Raw genomic sequence first — 19,119 nt, 5'->3', positions numbered from 1 at the left:
TGCTTGTTGGAAGCCAGCTAGAAATTGTCAGGCGGTTCTCATTGATGAGTTTTGGTTAAGAATGGCAATACAGACTGCTGGGATTGCTGTTGCTAAGCAACGTAGCCATTTGACATTATGCTTTACAACCACATTGCTTAGCAATGGAAACATAAGTCCAATTGCTGTTGTTAAGTGAGGTATACCTGTACTTTAAAACTCAATTGACTTTGTTTTAAGATATATTCAATTATATATTGTATTTATCTTTCAGCTATTGTTGGAATACATTGTGTGAAGTTTGTCCCATCTCAGTGATTTAGGACAGGTAAAAAAAGTAATTTTTCTATTATTCAGATTTGCACAAAAATGTGTTTCTATTTATATATCTGTATAAAGTCCTCTGATTTCAAGGTAGCAAATGAAGTGAATTACCTCCGTGTTTTTTATTTGCATTTTTGTAACAAGCATGTGTTTTATTTTGTTTCTGAACAAACAAGCAAAATTTAAAAATTAAAGAGGGGGGAAGTAGAGCAAAATTTGGGCAGCAAAATCTATCACTAGTTCTCTGTTTCAAATAAATAGCTCACTCGGAAGATTAAAAAAATGCTTGGTGATAATTTGTAATACATTCTTATCTGCCTCATAGAGTCTGACACAGGGATGCCTTCATAGTAAGTGTTAGTTAATTGGGATATTTTAACTGGATGAAGAATGAAAACTAGGAATGTAAAATGCTCAAGGTAATTAGGAAGTCCTGTTGTGGACAGTTCTTGGTGCTCATATTCGTCAGTTATTAATTTTTGACAATTCAACAGCATTATCTATGTCAGGGGTCTCCAACCTTGGCAACTTTAAGACTTGTGGACTTCAACTCCCAGAGTTCCTAAGCCAGCAAAGCTATGTCATGTAAAAATATTAAATGTCATTCAGGATTTAAAAATGCAGGCATTCCGTAACAAATAGTTACAGAAACTTGATAATCATCCACTATTTAGAATACCGTAGATGCTGGTCTACAGTTATCTTGGCTGTTGAGATGAATTGTAAATCATATACATTTACCCAAAATTTACCAAACATTTATTTTTAATGGGATTCAGATAACATGCAAAGTAAAAAACCCATCACATTCATTTATTTTATGTCTCATGAAGCCCTGCTTTGTTTTTAGCCTAGTTTCCTGGGTGAACACATCTGTCTGGCTTCAAACAGAACATTAAGCCAGTGTATTGAGCACTATATCCATTTATATCTGGTAATTAAATGGAGGATAGAATGCTACACTTAGTGTTTCTTTTGGCAACTGTTCTTCCATGTTTGGGAACTCAGTCCTCAGTAATTCACAAAACAAATCTCTTAGTTGTTTTAATATGTTGATTTTAATTTATAAACTTGACTTGGATAAGAATGGAACTTACCCAGTTCAGCTTATATTGTAGAGACAGTTTGATTGACTTTTCCACCTATCAATACATAGAATAGCATGTATTTCTTAAATAAACAACTCTAACTTTATTTGCCAGATTGAAACTATTTTCTTTTTTGGCTCTATAATATGATAGTCTGAGATTTCTTTAAAAGAAGTTTATTTAAGTTTGATCCATAGTATGTATTAAGAAACCTAACTCCAAGATGAAATAGCACGTCTTCTTCAGCATCATCATATATTTCTGCATTCTGCCTTTCTGCAATATTTTAAGGTATTTTATTGCATTAAACTAATTAGGAAGAAAAGAGAAAAACATATATTATTTTCTTAACCTGAAACTAACTATCCTATTGGTAGAAGTGTGGTAGAAAAGAAAGCAGGACCTGCACAAAACAATTTTTTTTTAAATTTTTATTGGTTTTTAAAAACAAACATAAACAAAACATAAAAACATCAAGCTATCTTCCATAGGTGTACATACAGTGTGCTGGTTGGTTTACAAATTGTTTTGTGCTTCCATTTCGTAGTCTTCAATTACAATTACATTTAATCTCATATTGTCAATCAAAAATTAAATACCTTAGTATCATTATTAATCAGTCATTTGACTATACTTTTATTCATTCATGTTTTACAAGATAACCATAATTTACTTAATTTATTTTATAACAGTTCATATTATCAGCCCAAATCTATCCTAAAATCATTTTGTAGTTATAATAAGAAAGAAGTACATCTTTATATATTTATTATTTTCTAAAAATCTACATATTTCATTACTGTACTTTATTGTCTAACCATTGATAGAAAAGATCCCAAATTTTATAAAATTGTTTATCCTCTTGTTCTCTAATTTCAAATGTCAATCTACTCATTTCAGCACATTCCAATATTAATGATTTCCTCCTATGATCGTATTTTCTAATTTTTCCAGTTTTTAGCAAATACAATCCTAGCCACTGTTAATACATTTACAATCAGGTATTTCAAGTCTTTACTATATATTTCAGATAAAATTCCCAATAGAAATATCTCTGGTTTCAAGTCTTTGTTTTTTTCATCATTTTTTCCGACCATGTGTGGATTTTAGTCCAGTATTTTTTAGCGTCCGCTCAAGTCTACTACATATGGTAATATGAGCCAGTGTCTGAAGACATTTCCAACATTTTTCAGATTTATTCTTGAACATTCTTGCTATTCTTGTCGGGGGAATGCCACCTGTAAAACATCTTATACAAATTTTCTTTATATGCTGTTGACATTGTCATTTTATAATTTTGAGACCACAATTTTTGCCATTTCTCTAAATCAATCCCATATCCAAAATTCTTCCCCCAAGCCTTAATCATAGTTTCTTTAACTTGTTCTTCTTCTAGTTTAATTTCTAAGAGATATCCATACAATTTTTTAATCACCTTTTCATCAGTACCTGTCAAAATCTTATCTAAGTCAGTCAATTTATCATAGAAACCTTCTGTTTCAGAATCTTTATCATACCTTGAATGTATTTGTGCATATGAAAACCAATTCATCTTTATACCTTGTTCCTCTAGTTTTTGTATAGATTTAAGTTCACCCTTTTCATTCAGTATTTCACTATATCTAACTGTTTGTTCCTTTTTGTATATTATAGGATACGAGAATGCTTCAATAGTCGATAACCAGACTGGAATTTTCAAATAACATTGTCTTTTAATCTTCTCCCAGTTTAACCACAGAGACTCCCGTATATAATGTCTTCTAAAATACCCCTGTGTTTTAGTTCCTTTGTACCATAAAAAAGCATGCCACCCGAACAACAAATCATGTCCTTCTAATGTCAACAATCTAGCATTTCTTAGTGTTATCCATTCCTTAACCTACATCAGATCTATAGCTTGGTAGTACAATTCCCAATTAGGCAAACCAAATCCTCCTCTAATTCTAGCATCTTGCAAAAGTTTTAACTTTATTCTCGTTTTCTTACCTTGCCATATATATTTCAACACAATTTTATTTAAATCTTCAAAGTAGTCTTTTCCAAGCCTAATTGGAATTGTTTGAAACAATATAAAATTCTGGGTAATATATTCATCTTGATTGTTGAGATTCTCCCTATTAGTGAGAGTTGTAAGTTTTCCCATTTCGCCAAATCTAGCGCTATCTGCTGTTTAAGTTTAATATAATTATTCTCTTTTAATGTACTACATCTTGCTGTTAAATATATCCCCAAGTACTTGATCTTATTTGTGACTTGAATTTTCAGTAGGTCTGCCAGTTCTTCCTTTTGTCTTAATAGCATATTCTTTGTCAAAATCTTTGTCTTATCTTTATTTATTTTCAAACCAGCCACCTTTCCATATGTCTCTATCTTTTCTATCAGTTTTGATGCTGTTTCTAAAGGGTCTTCTAAAATGAAAACCAGATCATCCGCAAATGCTTGCAGCTTAAATTCTTCCTTTTTGATTTTCATTCCTTTTATATTCTTTTCATCTCTAATATTTCTGTTTAACACTTCCAAAGTTAAACAACAAAGGTGATAATGGGCACCCTTGTCTTGTTCTTATATTAATAGAGTCTGTCAGCTCTCCCTCTATCATTACCTTTGCCATTTGCTTATAGTATATAGCTTCTATTGCTTGTATAAATTTTCTAGCAAAACCCATCTGTTCCAACAGTAATAACATGAATCGCCAATTCACATTATCAAATGCCTTCTGTGCATCTAGAAATATCAGAGCCATTTGTTTTTCAGGATGTGCCTCATAGTATTCCAAGGTGTCCAAGATAACTCTCATATTGTCTTTAATTTGTCTCTTTGGCAGAAATCCATTTTGATCAGGATGAATAAAATTATTTAAATATTTTTTAAGTCTTTCTGCCAATATTGAAGCAAAGATTTTGTAATCTGCATTTAGTAGAGAGATGGGTCCATAGTTCTTAATTTGTAATGGGTCGGCCTCCTCTTTAGGAATAAGTGTAATATAGGCTTCTGACCATGATTTAGGTATCTTCTTCTTTAACATAACTTCATTCGTAACTTCTAGCAATGGAAGATTCAACGATTCTTGTAATGTTTTATAAAATTCTGCCGGAATTTCTCTTTGCTACCATAGCAAACTTGGCCTTGGTCATCTATTAATTGCAATATTTTCCTTGATTCCTTGATTCTTTCTCCTTTCTCAATTTGTATGCTAACCATCTACCTGATTTGTTTGCGTCTTCAAAGTAGTTCTGTTTAGCACCTCTAATTTTCTGTGCTAATTCTTCTTTTTCTATTTGACCCATTTTGTGTTTAATTATAGCTTGATGTCCTTTTTCTGTGGCATTTTCTGTAGCTCTTTCTCAAGTCTTTTATGCACAACCTCTAGGGCCTTAGAGGCTAGCCTTTTCATAGTATTCCTTTTCTTTGTATAGTCTATTATCAAGTCTCTAACATGTGCCTTCATTGTATCCCATACATTCTGAATTGATGTATCTTTTTTGTTTTCTCTAAAGAAAAAGGCCAATTCTTTCTCTATCCACTGTGTGAAGTCTTTTTCCTTTAAAATAGTATTATTTAACATCCATCTCAATCTTCTTTTTTGTCCTTTCCATTTAATTGTCATTGGATTGTGATCTGCCCAAGTACTTGTTTCAATATTTATTTCTTGAATGTTAGATATTAATTCTATTGACATCCATATCGTATCTATTCTGGACCATGATAAGTGTCTATTTGAATAGAAGGTGTATTGTTTAGTTTTAGCATTTCTTTCTCTCCATGTATCTTTTAAGTTTATTTCATCTACCATTTTAAAAAAAGATTTGGAGAGAGTCTTTCTGTTTTGCTTTGTTGTTTTCTATAGTCCAATTTGTTGTCTACAATTCCATTAAAATCTCCCATCATAACTATATTAGCATAGTCCAGTTCAATTATTTTCATATGTAGTTTTTTTGTAGAATTCTTCTTGTTTGTCATTCAGAGCATAAATTGCAGTCAGGAGTGGTTTCATATTATTGTCCATTATTTCCACCATTAGTATTCTTCCATCATCATCAGTATAGATCAATTTTTCTGGGGTGGTCTCTTTAATATATAAAACCACTCCTCTTTTCTTACATTGGGTCAAGGAAGTAAATATTTTCCCTAATTTTGGCTTTACCAACAATTGTTCATATTGTTTTTTAATATGTACTTCTTGTAGACAAATTATATCAAATTTTAATTTCTCCAATTTATGAAAGGTTTTCCTTCTTTTAAAGGATGAGTTAAGTCCATTTATATTAATTATAATCATTTTTTTCTCTTCCATGGTTATATTTTATAGTTAGGTTTAGCAGCTCTCGTAGATCTTAATTCACGTTGTTCTTTGGCTTCCACCTTTCCACCTACTGCGCCGCCTTCTTTTTCAGTCGCCATTTGTCAGTCCTCTTGGAATTCAATTAATGAGATCTCTCTTTCTGCCTCTTCCTCTTTCCTTCCAAAAAATTCTGTATAAAATAATTCTGCTTTCTCAATTGAGTCAATTCTGTGTCTCTGTTCTTGCCATGTGAACATTAAACCTTCTGGAATCAGCCATCTATAATTCACCTCTTTTTTAAGTAGCATTTACTCAGGAATCGGTATTCTCTTCTCATCTCTCTCACTCTTCTGGGTATTTGTTTCAAGACCACAATTTCCTTGTCTTTGTATTTCAGTGTTTTCTCTTTTGCCACTTGCAATATTTGTGTTTTAATGGCTTTCTTTGTAAATCTACTGTGAACTTCTCTTGGTAAGCTATTTCTCATTGCATATCTTGTGAAGACTCGATAAACCTCATCTATTCCATCCATCATCTTCTCTTGAGTTATTTCCAAAGCTTCAGCCAGTATTTCTATCATTATCACAGCTAGGTTTTGTCCTTTTTCTTCCTCTATGTTTTGGAATCTAAGATAGAATTCTGATCTATCCATCTCCCATCTCAACATACCAAAAGACAGGGGACCAAAATTGATGAGTGAATTAGAGAAATTTGGAGCAGTAGCGGGACTTAAAATAAACAAAAAAAAAACCAAATTAATGACCAAAAACCTAACAGAAAAACAGAAAATAGAACTAGAAGAAATAATGCAGATACAAGTGACAAAGAAAGTGAAATATTTAGGAATTTGGCTAACCCCACACTGTAAGACACTTAAAGAAAACAATTATGATAAGCTGATACATCAGGTAAAGAAAGATTTAGAATTGTGGGGAAACTTCAAATTTCACTACTAGGCGAATTGCTACTATTAAAATGAACATTCTCCTAAATTTTTGTATTTATTCCAAGCGATCCCAATTAAATTACATAAAAGTTTTTGAAGAACTCAATAGAACAACTCTGAAATTTATTTGGCAAGGGAAAAAACCCAGAATAAATGTAAAAGCAATGCAGGATATGAAGAGCAGGGGAGGGTTAGCATTTCCAAACTGGGAGTTATACCATATGGCCACCTCATTAGTTTGGTTGAAGGATTGGGTGAGTTTAACCAATAAAAGAATACTATTTCTAGAAGGCCATGATTTACAAAGGGGTGGCACGCCTTTCTATGGGACGTAGGAAAACCAGTCAAAAATATTTCCATAGACATTTAATTAGAGATGCACTATTAACAATTTGGAGGAAAATAAGGAAAAACATTATACAAAAGTACCAGTATGGATTTCAACAATGGAGGCAATGATTCACCCAAACAATTTGGAGCTTACTAAAATGATTAAATACAAAGACTTATTAGACCCACAAGGAAATTTGAAACCGAGGCTGGATCTTCAAGAGCAAGGACATAAAATTGATCAATGGGTTTATCTTCAGATTCAAAGCAGATATAAACAAGACAAAAAGAATTCGAATTAATAACAAACTACAACAGTTAGATAAAATTTTATTAGGATCAAATAAAAAAAACATAACAAAATTTTATAACTACTTATTAGAAACAGAATTAGAAGAAGAAATCGTAAAAGGAAATATGATTGCTTGGAGTAAGAATGTAGGGCGTAGCATCACATTAGCGGAATGGGAGAAAGTTTGGGGCAGAAACAATAAGATTACCAAATCGGCAGCATACAAGGAAAATCTTTATAAAATGTTCTATAGATGGCATCTCCCCCTTCGAGGTTAGCGAAGATGCACCCCAACATGAGTCCGCATTGCTGGAAGTGTAGGAAAAAGAAGGAACCTTTTTCCATATGTGGTGGTCCTGTGCAGAAACCCAAAAGTATTGGAAGAAAATCAAAACTTGGTTGGAAGAAATCACCAAAGAGCAGATCGAATACAAACCAGAGTCCTTCCTACTAGGGATTTTTGATAAGCAAATTTCCAAAAAAACTAAATACATAACAATACACATTTTAACAGCGGCCAGATTAGCCTTCGCTCAACATTGGAAACAACACCAAATTCCATCAGAAGAAATGATTATTGAAAAAATCTCAAGATGCGCAGAAATGGATAAATTGACTTTGGCGCTAAAAAACAAAGACACTTCACTATACTATGACAGCTGGAATTGTTGGTATAATTGGATTGACCAAAGATAAATAATATATTATAAGGCATAAAAGGAAAGTACCAATACATAACAACGAGGTAGCGATATAAGTTAAAAACAGGTGTGGTTATATGACACAAGTTAAGGTGATGAAAACAAAAGAAGATCTTGCAAACTGTTAAATAAGAATACTTTTAATCCTGTAACCTCTTTCTTTCTTTTCTTAAAATTCTTTCCCTCTCTTCCTCTTCTCTTTTCTTTCTTTTCTTTCTTTCTTTCTTTTGCTTATTTGTGTATGTATTGTGACTGGTTTTAATTGTAAAAATTAATAAACTATATTTAAAATAAAAAATAAAACATACCACTTTTATTTTGTTCAACAACCATTAATCTATTATCAATATCTCCAATCTTCTTGTCTCTTTGTTTACCTTCTTCTTCAATTTTTTGGAATCTCTCATCATACTTCAACATCATTTGTTGGATGTTCTCCACTTTTTCATCGGTTTTCCCTGTTCTTTGTTCAATGTTCTCCATTCTTTGTTCAGTGTTCTCTGTTCTTTGTTCAATGTTCTCTATTCTCTTTTCAATATTCTCTGATCTTGCTTGAATATTTTGAATTCCTCGCATAATCATCTGCAGAGTCACTTTTTCTTGTTCTTTTTCTTACTTTAACGTTGTCTGTATTGAATGTTGTCCTTCAGATGGTGGAGAGGAAGAAGTAGAAGTTGAAGAACAAGGAGTTGTAAATTTCCTACTCATTTTAAGCAATTCAAAATCTTCAGGTTCTTCTAAACCTTAATCCAATTGTGAAGTAACCAATTATAGTTCAAAAAAAAAATAGTAGAAAAAAGAAGCCCAATAATAATGATTAAAAAAAAAGAAAAAAAAGGGGAGGGCAAAATTTCTTCAAGTTCTTGTATACCTTAATCCAATCAGTAGTTAGATGAAGAAAAAGGCTTGAAAAAAAAAGGGGGGGGGGAGGAAAAGGAAAAATTCTTCAGGTTCTTCAACACCTTAATCCAGTTGAAAGGTCTCAAATAGAAAAAAGTGCATAAGAATAAACCAAAAGGGTAGATGAAAAAACAAAAATACCAGGAAAGGGGAAAAAGAGGCTTTTAAGGCTTTCCTTTTAAAACAGGCTTGTCCAACCTGCGGCCCACGGGCCGCATGCGGCCCAGGTCGCCTCGTAATGCGGCCCAATGCCCACCCCAACCATCGTGCCACAGCCAGCGAGAAGGAGGAAGAGAGGCAGGCGCGAGGCGGGGCGAGGCGAGCACCAAGCCAAGCAGCAAGAGAAAAGGCGGGAGCCGTCAGAACGCCACCTTCTGCTGTTACCGCCACCCCTGCTGCTTCTGTCCCCCCGCCACCGCCGCTTCTGCCCCGCTGCCACCCCGCCGCTTCTGCCCTGCCGCCGCTGCTGCTTCTGTCCCTGCCGCCACCCCGACCGCTTCTGCCCTGCCGCCGCTGCTGCTTCTGTCCCCGCCGCAACCCCCACCGCTTCTGCTCCGCCGCCACCCCCGCCGCTTCTGCCCCTGCCGCCACCCCCGCCACTTCTGCCCTGCTGCCGCTGCTGCTTCTGTCCCCACCGCGCTGCCCCGCAGCGGAAGAAGCGGCGGGGATGGTGGCGGGCAGAAAGCGGGCGGCAAGAAGCAGCAGCGGGGCAGGAAAGCGCCGGCAGCGGCGGCGGCGGGGATGGTGGCGGGGGCAGAAGCGGCGGCGGCAGAAGCAGCAGCGGGGCAGGGAAGAAGCGCGGCGGCGGCGGGGATGGTGGCGGGGCAGAAAGCGGCGGCAGAAGCAGCAGCGAGGGCAGGGGAAGAAGCACCGGCGGCGGCAGAAGCGGCGGCGGCAGCGGGGGCAGAAGCCTTCCCCCACCGCTGCTGCTTCTGCCTTCCAGTCCTGCCTCATCCAGCCCGGCTATTTGCAGGAGGAGAGGTAGGCGTGAGGCAGGCGAGCTCCCCCCCGCCCCGCAAAATTTGGCTGGAAAATAAACTGTGATAAAAAAAAACGGTGATAAAAAATAAATAATTTTAAATAAATAATTAATAATAAATAATAAAAACATCTCTCTAACGTTATTTCCAAATAAATTTAATATGTTAACTATGTTTTCTATGGTTTTTGGGGATGATTGGGTATCGTTACTGTTATTTTATTTTATGTGCGGCCCAAACCAAATTTTCATCTTCTAATGTGGCCCAGGGAAGGTGAAAGGTTGGACACCCCTGTTTTAAAATAAAAAGCAAACATAGAGAGTGGACTTCCAAAAAAAAAAGAAAGAAAAACAAAGACAAACTCTAACAAAGCCAAAAACCCAAATAGTTATTACCAAAAAAAAGATTTAAAAAAATACAATAAAGCTGGAGAGGAGGGATAGCACAACTTAGGAAAAGTAAAAAGGGCGCACTGCACTTTATTTAATTATCCAAGGCTCTTATTATAGCTCTTTTCTCCAAAAACTTATCACCATTTTCCCCCTACATTTCAACACCAGACTCCAGCTGTTGATAGAAACCCAGAAGAGCACCTGCAATAATACTCTCTCATGCTCTTCCCTCTATCTTATCAAATAGCAATGTCCTTGGAAAAGAATCTCAGTTCTTTCTTTCTCAGCTTTGTCTGGTCACAGGGAAATAGAATATTTTCAAGCCTCTAGTTGGCAGTGTTATAAAGTTTCTTTGCTCTCACTTTCCCCCTCCTTTTCCGAGCAGGATATAATGAGAATTGATTTTAAAAAAAGATATTTTTTAAAAAAGAATTAACTAAAGGGAGCCTCTAGCCTAAAATATTACAAAATCAAAAAGGAGAAGAAAAAATAATAGATATGAACGAAAAAACCAGTCCAGTTTCAAAATACAAGATCGTATATAGAAAATCCAGCAATGAGGAAAAAAAACCCAAACATTACTTTGACATTCCTGTTTAAAATCGCCGCTTAATCACTTCTGTCAAAACTTTTACAGATTCTCTCTTTTCCTTAGGGTGTCCTTTCAGATCTTAGTGTAAAAAAAAGTTCTCACCAAACCGGCACACTCTCTCTTTCTGTTCTCTTCCGTTTCGGAGCTGTCCCAACTTCAGCAGCTTTAATGGCTGCCTCTTTGCCGCTGGCAAGAAGAGCTTCTCCTGGATCTACCAGGGACTTTGCGGTATCCCTGGGATCAACAGGATGCGCTCTTCACTTTCACCTTCTCTTCGGGAAGGTTTAGATCCAATAGGACCATCCAGGAACAAAGATATCGGCAGCGATCTCAGACCTCCAAGATCGCATGCTGTATCATCGCGACGCCAGCTCCGTCCCCTGCTTATAAAGTCTGTCTTGAGAAATTTAATGCAAATGGCTTGTAGATTTGAACAGTCTGTTGCTGCAGTTAGGAATAGATTTCTCCTTTCAGTGTTGTATAATAATACTTTTTGACTATCCCCCATGCATGAAAAACCCAGAATTCTTGATGACTCTGAATGCTGTGGATATAACTAAACAGAACAAAGTATATTTAAGCAGCAAATGATTGTTCCAATATTATGTTAATAATACTGATATTTCAGCCCAAACTCTGGCACAAGGGCAAGTATATGTGTTAATACTTCAAATTTACAACTGCATCTCTAGCAACAGCCTACATTTGTCTCAAAGGTGCTTTTTAAAAGGCAACTGGACTTTCTTGATTTTTTTTTCCTCTTAAAAACGTTTCACTTCTCATCCAAGAAGTTTTTCAGTTCTGACTGAATGGTGGGAATGAAAGCGAAGTGTTTTTTAAGGAAAAAAAAACAAGAAAATGCAGCTGCCTTTTGAAAAGCACCTTTGGGACAACCATGATCTGGATGGTTGAGACTCTCCATAGAAACCCACGTATGCATTGTCCTTATTAAATTTGTCTAACAGGTCTAATATGCACAAAAGAGAATTTTTTCAACATTTTATGATAAAAAGAAATGGATGTAATTTCAGATAATTTCTATTTGACCACAAACTCCCCTCCAGGTTCACAAGACCATTGATTTAAAAACCAAAATAAACTTTTAGTTGATTCATGGATGGGTCTACAGTTGTCAGTTCTGCAATCACATGGAGTGATCATTCCATGTGATTTTGAGAATTGGAGAATTGGCAAAAAAGCCACTTCTTTTCCCCAACGTCTCGTAGTGGAAAAGAAAGAAGGAAAGCTCTTTTCAGTACCAGCCAGCTCTTCCATTTCCCCTAGCAGTGTGGAAGACACCAAAGAGTCATTTACCTTCTAACAAGGGAAGGGAAGTGGAATGAAAGAGGCATTTCTAAGTAAAGCTATGCCCATAGGTGCCAGTGAAAGACTAGCTTCATCATGGGGCTACCAGCTACTCTTCTGCAGGCAGAGGCATGGTGGAGCTACTTGTGATTTCCATGTAGGGTTGCTGGCAATGCTGCTGGGAAGCTGTAAATAGTTTCACTATGGCTTCCTGGCTGCTAGTTCTGCCAACAGTGCTGTCACATTTATGACAGTTGCAATGTCCCAAGATAATGTGATCACCTTTTGCAACCTTCTAACAAGCAAAGACAATGGGAAAGCCAGACTCATACAACAACGGTGTTGTTAATTGAACAACTTCAGTGATTCACTTAACAACAGAAATTTGTCTTTATTTTATTATTTTATTTTATATGTGTGTCCAGCAATCAATTGATAAGACGGCTGGAATTGTGATGTCTAGTTGTATCTCAGTGGTATACAGTTGATTGCTGGACGTACAGTTAAATAGTTCCCTGAGGCTTAAATCTTGCAGGCCTAAGATGGGAGCAGCTCTACTGTGGGGGAAGCATCACTACAAGTGGCACTCTTACAGTACAGCTGAGCCTCTGGGTGAAAGCAGATCTTTTTATACACAAGAGAACTGGCATCAAAAGACCTGCTTCCTACCCACCTTCTCCCAATCAGGGAAAGCAGGGAGAATATTTCCAATATTTGCTTCCAGTTCTCTAATTTTACAGAGATTGGAGAAGGAATCATAGAAATCCCACTCCCCATTTTTCTTTTGGAGCGGGGGGGGGTGTTTTTTGTTTTTAGGAAAACTTGTACAACATAACCACCACTATTGAGCCCAAAATTTCTGTTACTAAACAAGGCAGTTGTTAAGTGAGTTTTATCGCATTTTATAATTTGTTTGCCACAGTTGTTAAATAAACCATGTCATTAAGTGAATCTGGCTTCCCCATTAACTTAGCTGTCAGAAGTCGGCTGGGAAGCTTACAAATGGTGGTCACATGAACCCAGACAAATTTCTGTTGTTAAGTGAATCACTGAAGTTGTTCAATTAACAACACCGTTGTTATATGAGTCTGGCTTTCCCATTGTCTTTGCTTGTTAGAAGGTTGCAAAAGGTGATCACATTATCTTGGGACATTGCAACTGTCATAAATGTGAACCCGTTGTCAAGCATCCAAATGTAAATCATGTGACCATGGGAATGCTGCAACGGTCATAAGTGTGAAAAATGATCATAAGTCACTTATGGTGCCGTTTTGCTTCAAACCGTCACTAAGTGAACTGTTGTAAGTCGAGGACTACCTATATAGGTTGGGTTGTCTTTTTTTAATAGAACATTCTTATACTGTAAAAGTTGGCTAGAATTGATGTTTCAGTATATAAAGGTTTTTTGAAAGATATCTTGATTGTTACTTGTGTTGTAGAGCTTCACTTTGCATCTAAACTTGGAGACTCCACTAAATACTGGAAAAACATTGTAGAAAAAAAGCTGAAAACCAGGTGAGTACAGTGTAAAATTAAATATATGAGCTTGTTTCCTTAGATATTCATGATAGTTCTACTTAAATTGCTCAAAAATGTCATTCTAGCATCAAGGATATTGAGATGGGCTGTGGAACTATTTGTGTGTTCAGTCTCAGTTCAGCTGATGTGTTATGAATAAAAATAAATTTTTATTGATTGATCTCTACCGAAATATTCATATTGTATTAATTAGATCCTTGATGATCTGAGATAATTAACTTTAATTAAAAGTAATGAGAATTCTTTTGGATTGTGCCCTGTGGGCATGATTATAATTCTAAATAGTTTTTTCATCTTTAGGGAAACCTTTAGTATTGTTAAGTTTTTGCTTTTGTCTGGCTACAGTTAGACATAATATGATAAGACAAGAGATATAGAGAGCAGCATGCAGATACAAATAGATATTAACCTCTAACTTCAGGTCATCTTGCTTACTGCATTAAAGTTCATGGAAAGCACTTATTGATTCATAGCAGCAGCTACATCTTTTGCCTTGGAAGCTGTTCCCAGTTGTCTCTGCTTGCATGTGTATGCAGAGCAGCCTCTGTCCTGTTGTTTCAGAAGCATCTCCTAACGGTTTTGGACAGCCCTCTTGAATACTGTATTGTATTCAGTCTAACTCACAGTCCAGGTCACCAGGACCAGCCAGATGTTGGTAAACTACTGCTCCAAGCAATTCTAGCCAATATGGACAATGGTGGAGACTTGGGCTGTTCAAACAAGTTGAATGAAATGTTCCTTTAAATCATTTGCACAGTCTTGGTGAGGAATACTAGATGTTTTTATTCATCCAGGAGTCAGCACTTGGTGACATGCTAATAGTATTAAAAATGTTTCTAGTCATATTACCATGTTGCATGTTAAATATTTTACTATTAAAGCAATATAACAAACAGCAATGAGATTCATTTTCTTTCTACAGTATTTCATATTTAATGATATATACAACAACTATGTAGCCCTTAATATTTTAACTAAAGGCATTTAATGTTTACTTTATGGTGTTCTTTTGGTGTAATGAGTTCATTAAAAAAAGCTTTTGATGCTAATTCAGAAATCTAATCTGTTCAGTGTCTTTCACATGCAGTTTTGATGCTAACTGACAAGCTGTAAGTTAATTAGCACAGAACTTACTAATGAGGATGTTAAAAATCTTCACTTTTGAATTATTTTTATATTGATGTGTTCTGGATAAATTGAAGGAAATTAATCTGCTGGTGTTGAGTTTTCTTTGGTTTGCTGTGCAGATGCTTTTGGGGGTAAGTGGGATCAGAGGAGGAAATAAATGAATTTTGCAATAAAAAAGGGAGTTAAACAAAAAAAGCTTATCTTTTTTAAAACTGGGGATAACCCAAAATCAGTACACTTAAAGTGCAGTTGTTAATTAGTATGGAAGACAGCTTCTTGAATTAATATGTGGTGTTAATTAACAGGAAGTCTGATGTTGTGTTGTAATTACGACCAATATTTTTGACATAATGAGTGACTGAAGGTGAATTTTATGGAGAACAGTTTGGTAAACACATTAGAACCTAGGTATGCTATCTGTTTGTTTCTTTAGGAAATATGGATCGACTTCTACGACTTGGAGGAGGAATGCCTGGTCTAGGACAGGTTAGTATCCAGATTATCGGTAACCTTTTCTGAATTTCAATTACAGATTTAAGTCTTGCCCCTCCCTGGAAAAATAACCATTTGAGGAATTGCAGAATTACAATTCCAGAAATTGTATGTATAATAAGTGCAGAAAAGCATATGTTTTTGATATATTATTTGTCTTATTGTAGAAGAGTACTTGCACGTTTGCTGCAACAAAACATTGCAGGGTCCTCCTTCACCTCAAAGTTTAATCCCGACTTTAATTTTCCAAACAGAACTTATATTTGGTCACTTTTATTAAGAAGCAAGATCTTTTTATTTGTGATGTATTATTATATATTGTGATCCATCAGGTACTGGAAAATTTCACATAATTTTATAAACAAAATCCTCCATAATTAGTTAGCAGATGTTATTTTCAAACCATTTTTGTGTACTCATTTATGCCGCTGCAACAGGACCGTCACTTCTGCTCTATCACCTCAAAGTGAGATACCAAATCTGCCCCAAAGTGTCAATAGAAGAATATCAGCAATAGAACTTAATCACACCATTGGATCCAGCTATGGAATACACCATCTTTTTCACTCTTGTAATCAAGATTAATCTTTCTCATCATTATAGGAATGACAATTTCAATCATGTTATTGACTTACCCATATCAACAGTAGTGGAGAAAGATGCTCATGGATGTTTATACAACTGCTATCCACTGGTTTCAAAACAGATAAATTATATCAAATAGCAATGTTGATTTTATTAGTGTTAGACAGATTACTTACTGTCATTTTTAAATTTATAAATCGGTCTTATAGTTTTGCATATTTTAAAATATGATCTACAGCAGTAATAAAATTGTAAGAAAAAATTATCAGAACTATTCAGCCAACAAGTAATCTAATGAATACTTGTGTATTTTTTAATGTAAATGTAAAATGCCTCAGCAAAAAGGAGTGTTCATATATGATGCTGAAAGGAAAGCAAATCATCTCTCTCCTGTGAAGACTTTCCAAAGTAAAAGTGCCACCACAGAGAAGGCTTGCTGTTTTGCAAATGCATAATGTATTTCTGATATTCAGAATTATCAATGCACGTCTGACCATCTTAATGCATAAGCAAACTTTACAGGTGAAGGTATTCTTTTGACCACCTAATGGCAGTGGAGCTAGATGTAAAACTATTCCTTTCGACTTCATACTGTAAGCTGAGTTTATATCTCCATATTTTCAATTATAGACTTTCTGCTTGAATACAAGTTAGCTTAGGATACAGATATTTCATTGAATTTTTAGGACTGTGCTATTAGGTTAGGTATTTACTTTGGGACATTGATTGTGCAACTAATCAAGGGTATAGTGTATTACCCAAAGCAAAGCTTTTCTTTTTAAATTTTATAGCAAGTATTTGCATTTTGCACTTTCTTCCAGGTGTTTCTCAGTGAATACTATTTAAAGATACATTTTTAACACTATGCAATCGGAACACTTCTCCTGAGCCTCATTCTTTAACACAATAAGAGATTCATAATTATTGAAATTTTTCTTAGTCAGAAAATTAGGAAAAGAGACACATGCTGAATTTAATATATTAACTGTTACTTTGTTCTTGTAATGCAGCATGGTGTAATGGTTAAGGTGCTAGACTAGGAGTGAGGAAACCCAAGTCCTCTCTTAGTCATGAAAGCCAGATGTGTATTCTTGGTCCAGTCACTTCCAGTTCAGTCCTAATCAGCACACCACTCTGCATAAGATCTTGTTGCATCATGTACTGATAGCTTTCTTCTAAGAACAAAGTGACACAAATAAGTAGACTCTGCAATCAATCATGCAAGACAAATACTAGGGTAAAAGCCTAACTTTGTTGTTTTCTGTCTCCTGTGGGGATCTATTTTGATAGTGCAGCTTTGTGATAAACAAGTCAACATATTTTTAAAATAAGCAAGAACATTGGTAACTATCAGCCTCCTTTGGTTAAGTAATGACAGCATCATTAAAGTAATCTCTCTCATTATGTCTGACACCTTTTTCTAAGGTGTATTGTCCAAGATGTGAAGCTAGTCCAATTTGTCCAGGAGGGCAGAAATCTAGAGGCAACTTGTATCTAAACATGGAAGACTGAATACTGGTTGCCTGGAGCCTCTGATTGAATGGATACTGTACTGTCATTCCACTTACTGCAAAGCATTAAATCTTTTCAAAGAAAAGTAAAGAATTTTGTTGAGTGTTTCCATCCATGCTATGTCTCATGCTGGTCTGAAGTTTCTCAAACGTTTGAGGACAGATTTGGGGGTTTACAGACAATAAGAGAATGGTCTCTTCCAGCTTCAGTTAGTTGAGGCATTCACTATAATAAGTCTTTCCATGAGCACAAACACCTTAGGGGTGCTATCTGCAGTATTTTCTTTCATATAATTATTAATGTATGGATGTATCTGAAATACAATTGAACAACTGTAGAAACAAGTCTTGGATAACATGGGAGAAAAATCCTGCTTATAGCGTGCTGAAGATATTTTTTAGACTAAAAGGCGAATAGAAGTCCTTTGAAAAATCATGAAATTCTGATGCATTTCTGCTTGTTAATGGCCTAACAGCAAAATAAAATGACTTTCATCAATTGTTTCTCTATCCCCCTGCCTTCTAAAAACTATTCTGGACAATCAGAGGATTCAACAGAGAAATGCTGGTGGCATGTAGTATGGAGAGCCCCAAGAGGAAGGAGAAATTGAGGGCAACGACACAATTTTTCTGTAAGCAGAGATAGATGCGCAAACAAATGCCACTGTTGTAAGAGTCCATATCGTGAATATTGTAATAATAAATTACAATTTACATGTGAAAATAGATTTTGAGTCTCTTTTACTTACAGTATATCCATGCTTGGATTTGGACTCCATCATCACTTACAGGGCTGTACAGGATTGTTAATTTGAGGATTTCTTGGGGATTTTTGTACCTTAGTAAGTAAACTTGGAAGGTGAGCAGAGTTGGTCTGGTTAGCATTTCTATAATGGACCACAATCCCAGGCTCTCGGTTCAACTGGGATTTTGAAGAGAAAAAAAAAAAAAAACAGACACCTAGGAAAACCATCTATGCAATTCTGCCAAGAAAAACGGCATGGATACAATCATCAAGAGTTAAGCTGAACTTTTTACTTTTTATCTCAAGATTAGATTTAGACATGTGACTGTTAGACATGTGATTGGTAGGATTTCAGCTATTTGAAAGTTGCAGTTGTAATTATGCATGCCAGCTATCCTTGGGACCTCACAGAACTACCAATGTTACATAGTCTTCCTATGTTTTAAAAAGATTATTTTGGGTTAAAAAGATTATTTTGGGTTAAAAAGATTATTTTGGGTTAAAAAGATTATTTTGGGTTAAAAAGATATGCCTCATTGATTACATATGAATTGTTTTCTATTACTGTATAACAAATTCTCTCATTCAAATACTTTCTTTACTTTTGAAGGTAAAATGTGTTAATGGCTTTATCTCCCAGAGCATTTTAACGTGAGCATTGTATGTATTGTTCCCTGTTTACCCATACAATTTAGAATACAGTAAATACTGGTGATGAAATATTTATAATGTTTAAAACTTTTCTTCGTGCACATTATGTTGGATAAACTTCTATATGTGTTAAGATTTAAGCAGAATACAGGTTAGTTGGTTATAAACTATATATTTTACCATAATGATTGAATGCATATTCATCTTAAAGATGAGAATGTGATTCGTATGCCTGTGACTGACTTGAATTGAAATTTTTATATATATTTCTAAATTTAAAAGCAGCTTATCTAAAATATCGCATACTATGTAAAGTTGCATAATTATGACAAAAGTCTAGATAAACAATTCCAACAT

General features: G+C 35.4%; 1 protein-coding gene across 4 annotated transcripts in view; it reads left to right on the top strand.

The window, feature by feature from the left end:
* The window catches only part of PSMD14 (proteasome 26S subunit, non-ATPase 14), a 112,720-nt gene that overhangs the window by 55,031 nt on the left and 38,570 nt on the right, over positions 1-19,119 (top strand). For 3 of the 4 annotated variants that reach the window (XM_087920083.1, XM_026697157.2, XM_087920084.1), the window contains 3 exons: positions 254-307; positions 13,551-13,626; positions 15,212-15,264. In XM_087920083.1, coding sequence (XP_087776209.1) covers positions 15,217-15,264 — 48 coding nt within the window. In that variant the 5' untranslated portion in view covers positions 254-307; positions 13,551-13,626; positions 15,212-15,216. Of the gene's footprint in view, positions 1-253; positions 308-13,547; positions 13,627-15,211; positions 15,265-19,119 lie in introns of those variants that run through there. The other variant, XM_026697158.2, reaches the window with a different exon arrangement.

The sequence above is a fragment of the Pseudonaja textilis genome, chromosome 1 (assembly GCF_049901715.1).
Source record: "Pseudonaja textilis isolate UNSWEBS1 chromosome 1, rPseTex1.2, whole genome shotgun sequence".
Classification (NCBI taxonomy): domain Eukaryota; kingdom Metazoa; phylum Chordata; class Lepidosauria; order Squamata; family Elapidae; genus Pseudonaja; species Pseudonaja textilis.
The sequence above is the reverse complement of the archived record's forward strand: the minus strand, read 5'-3'. Positions and strand labels throughout refer to the sequence as shown.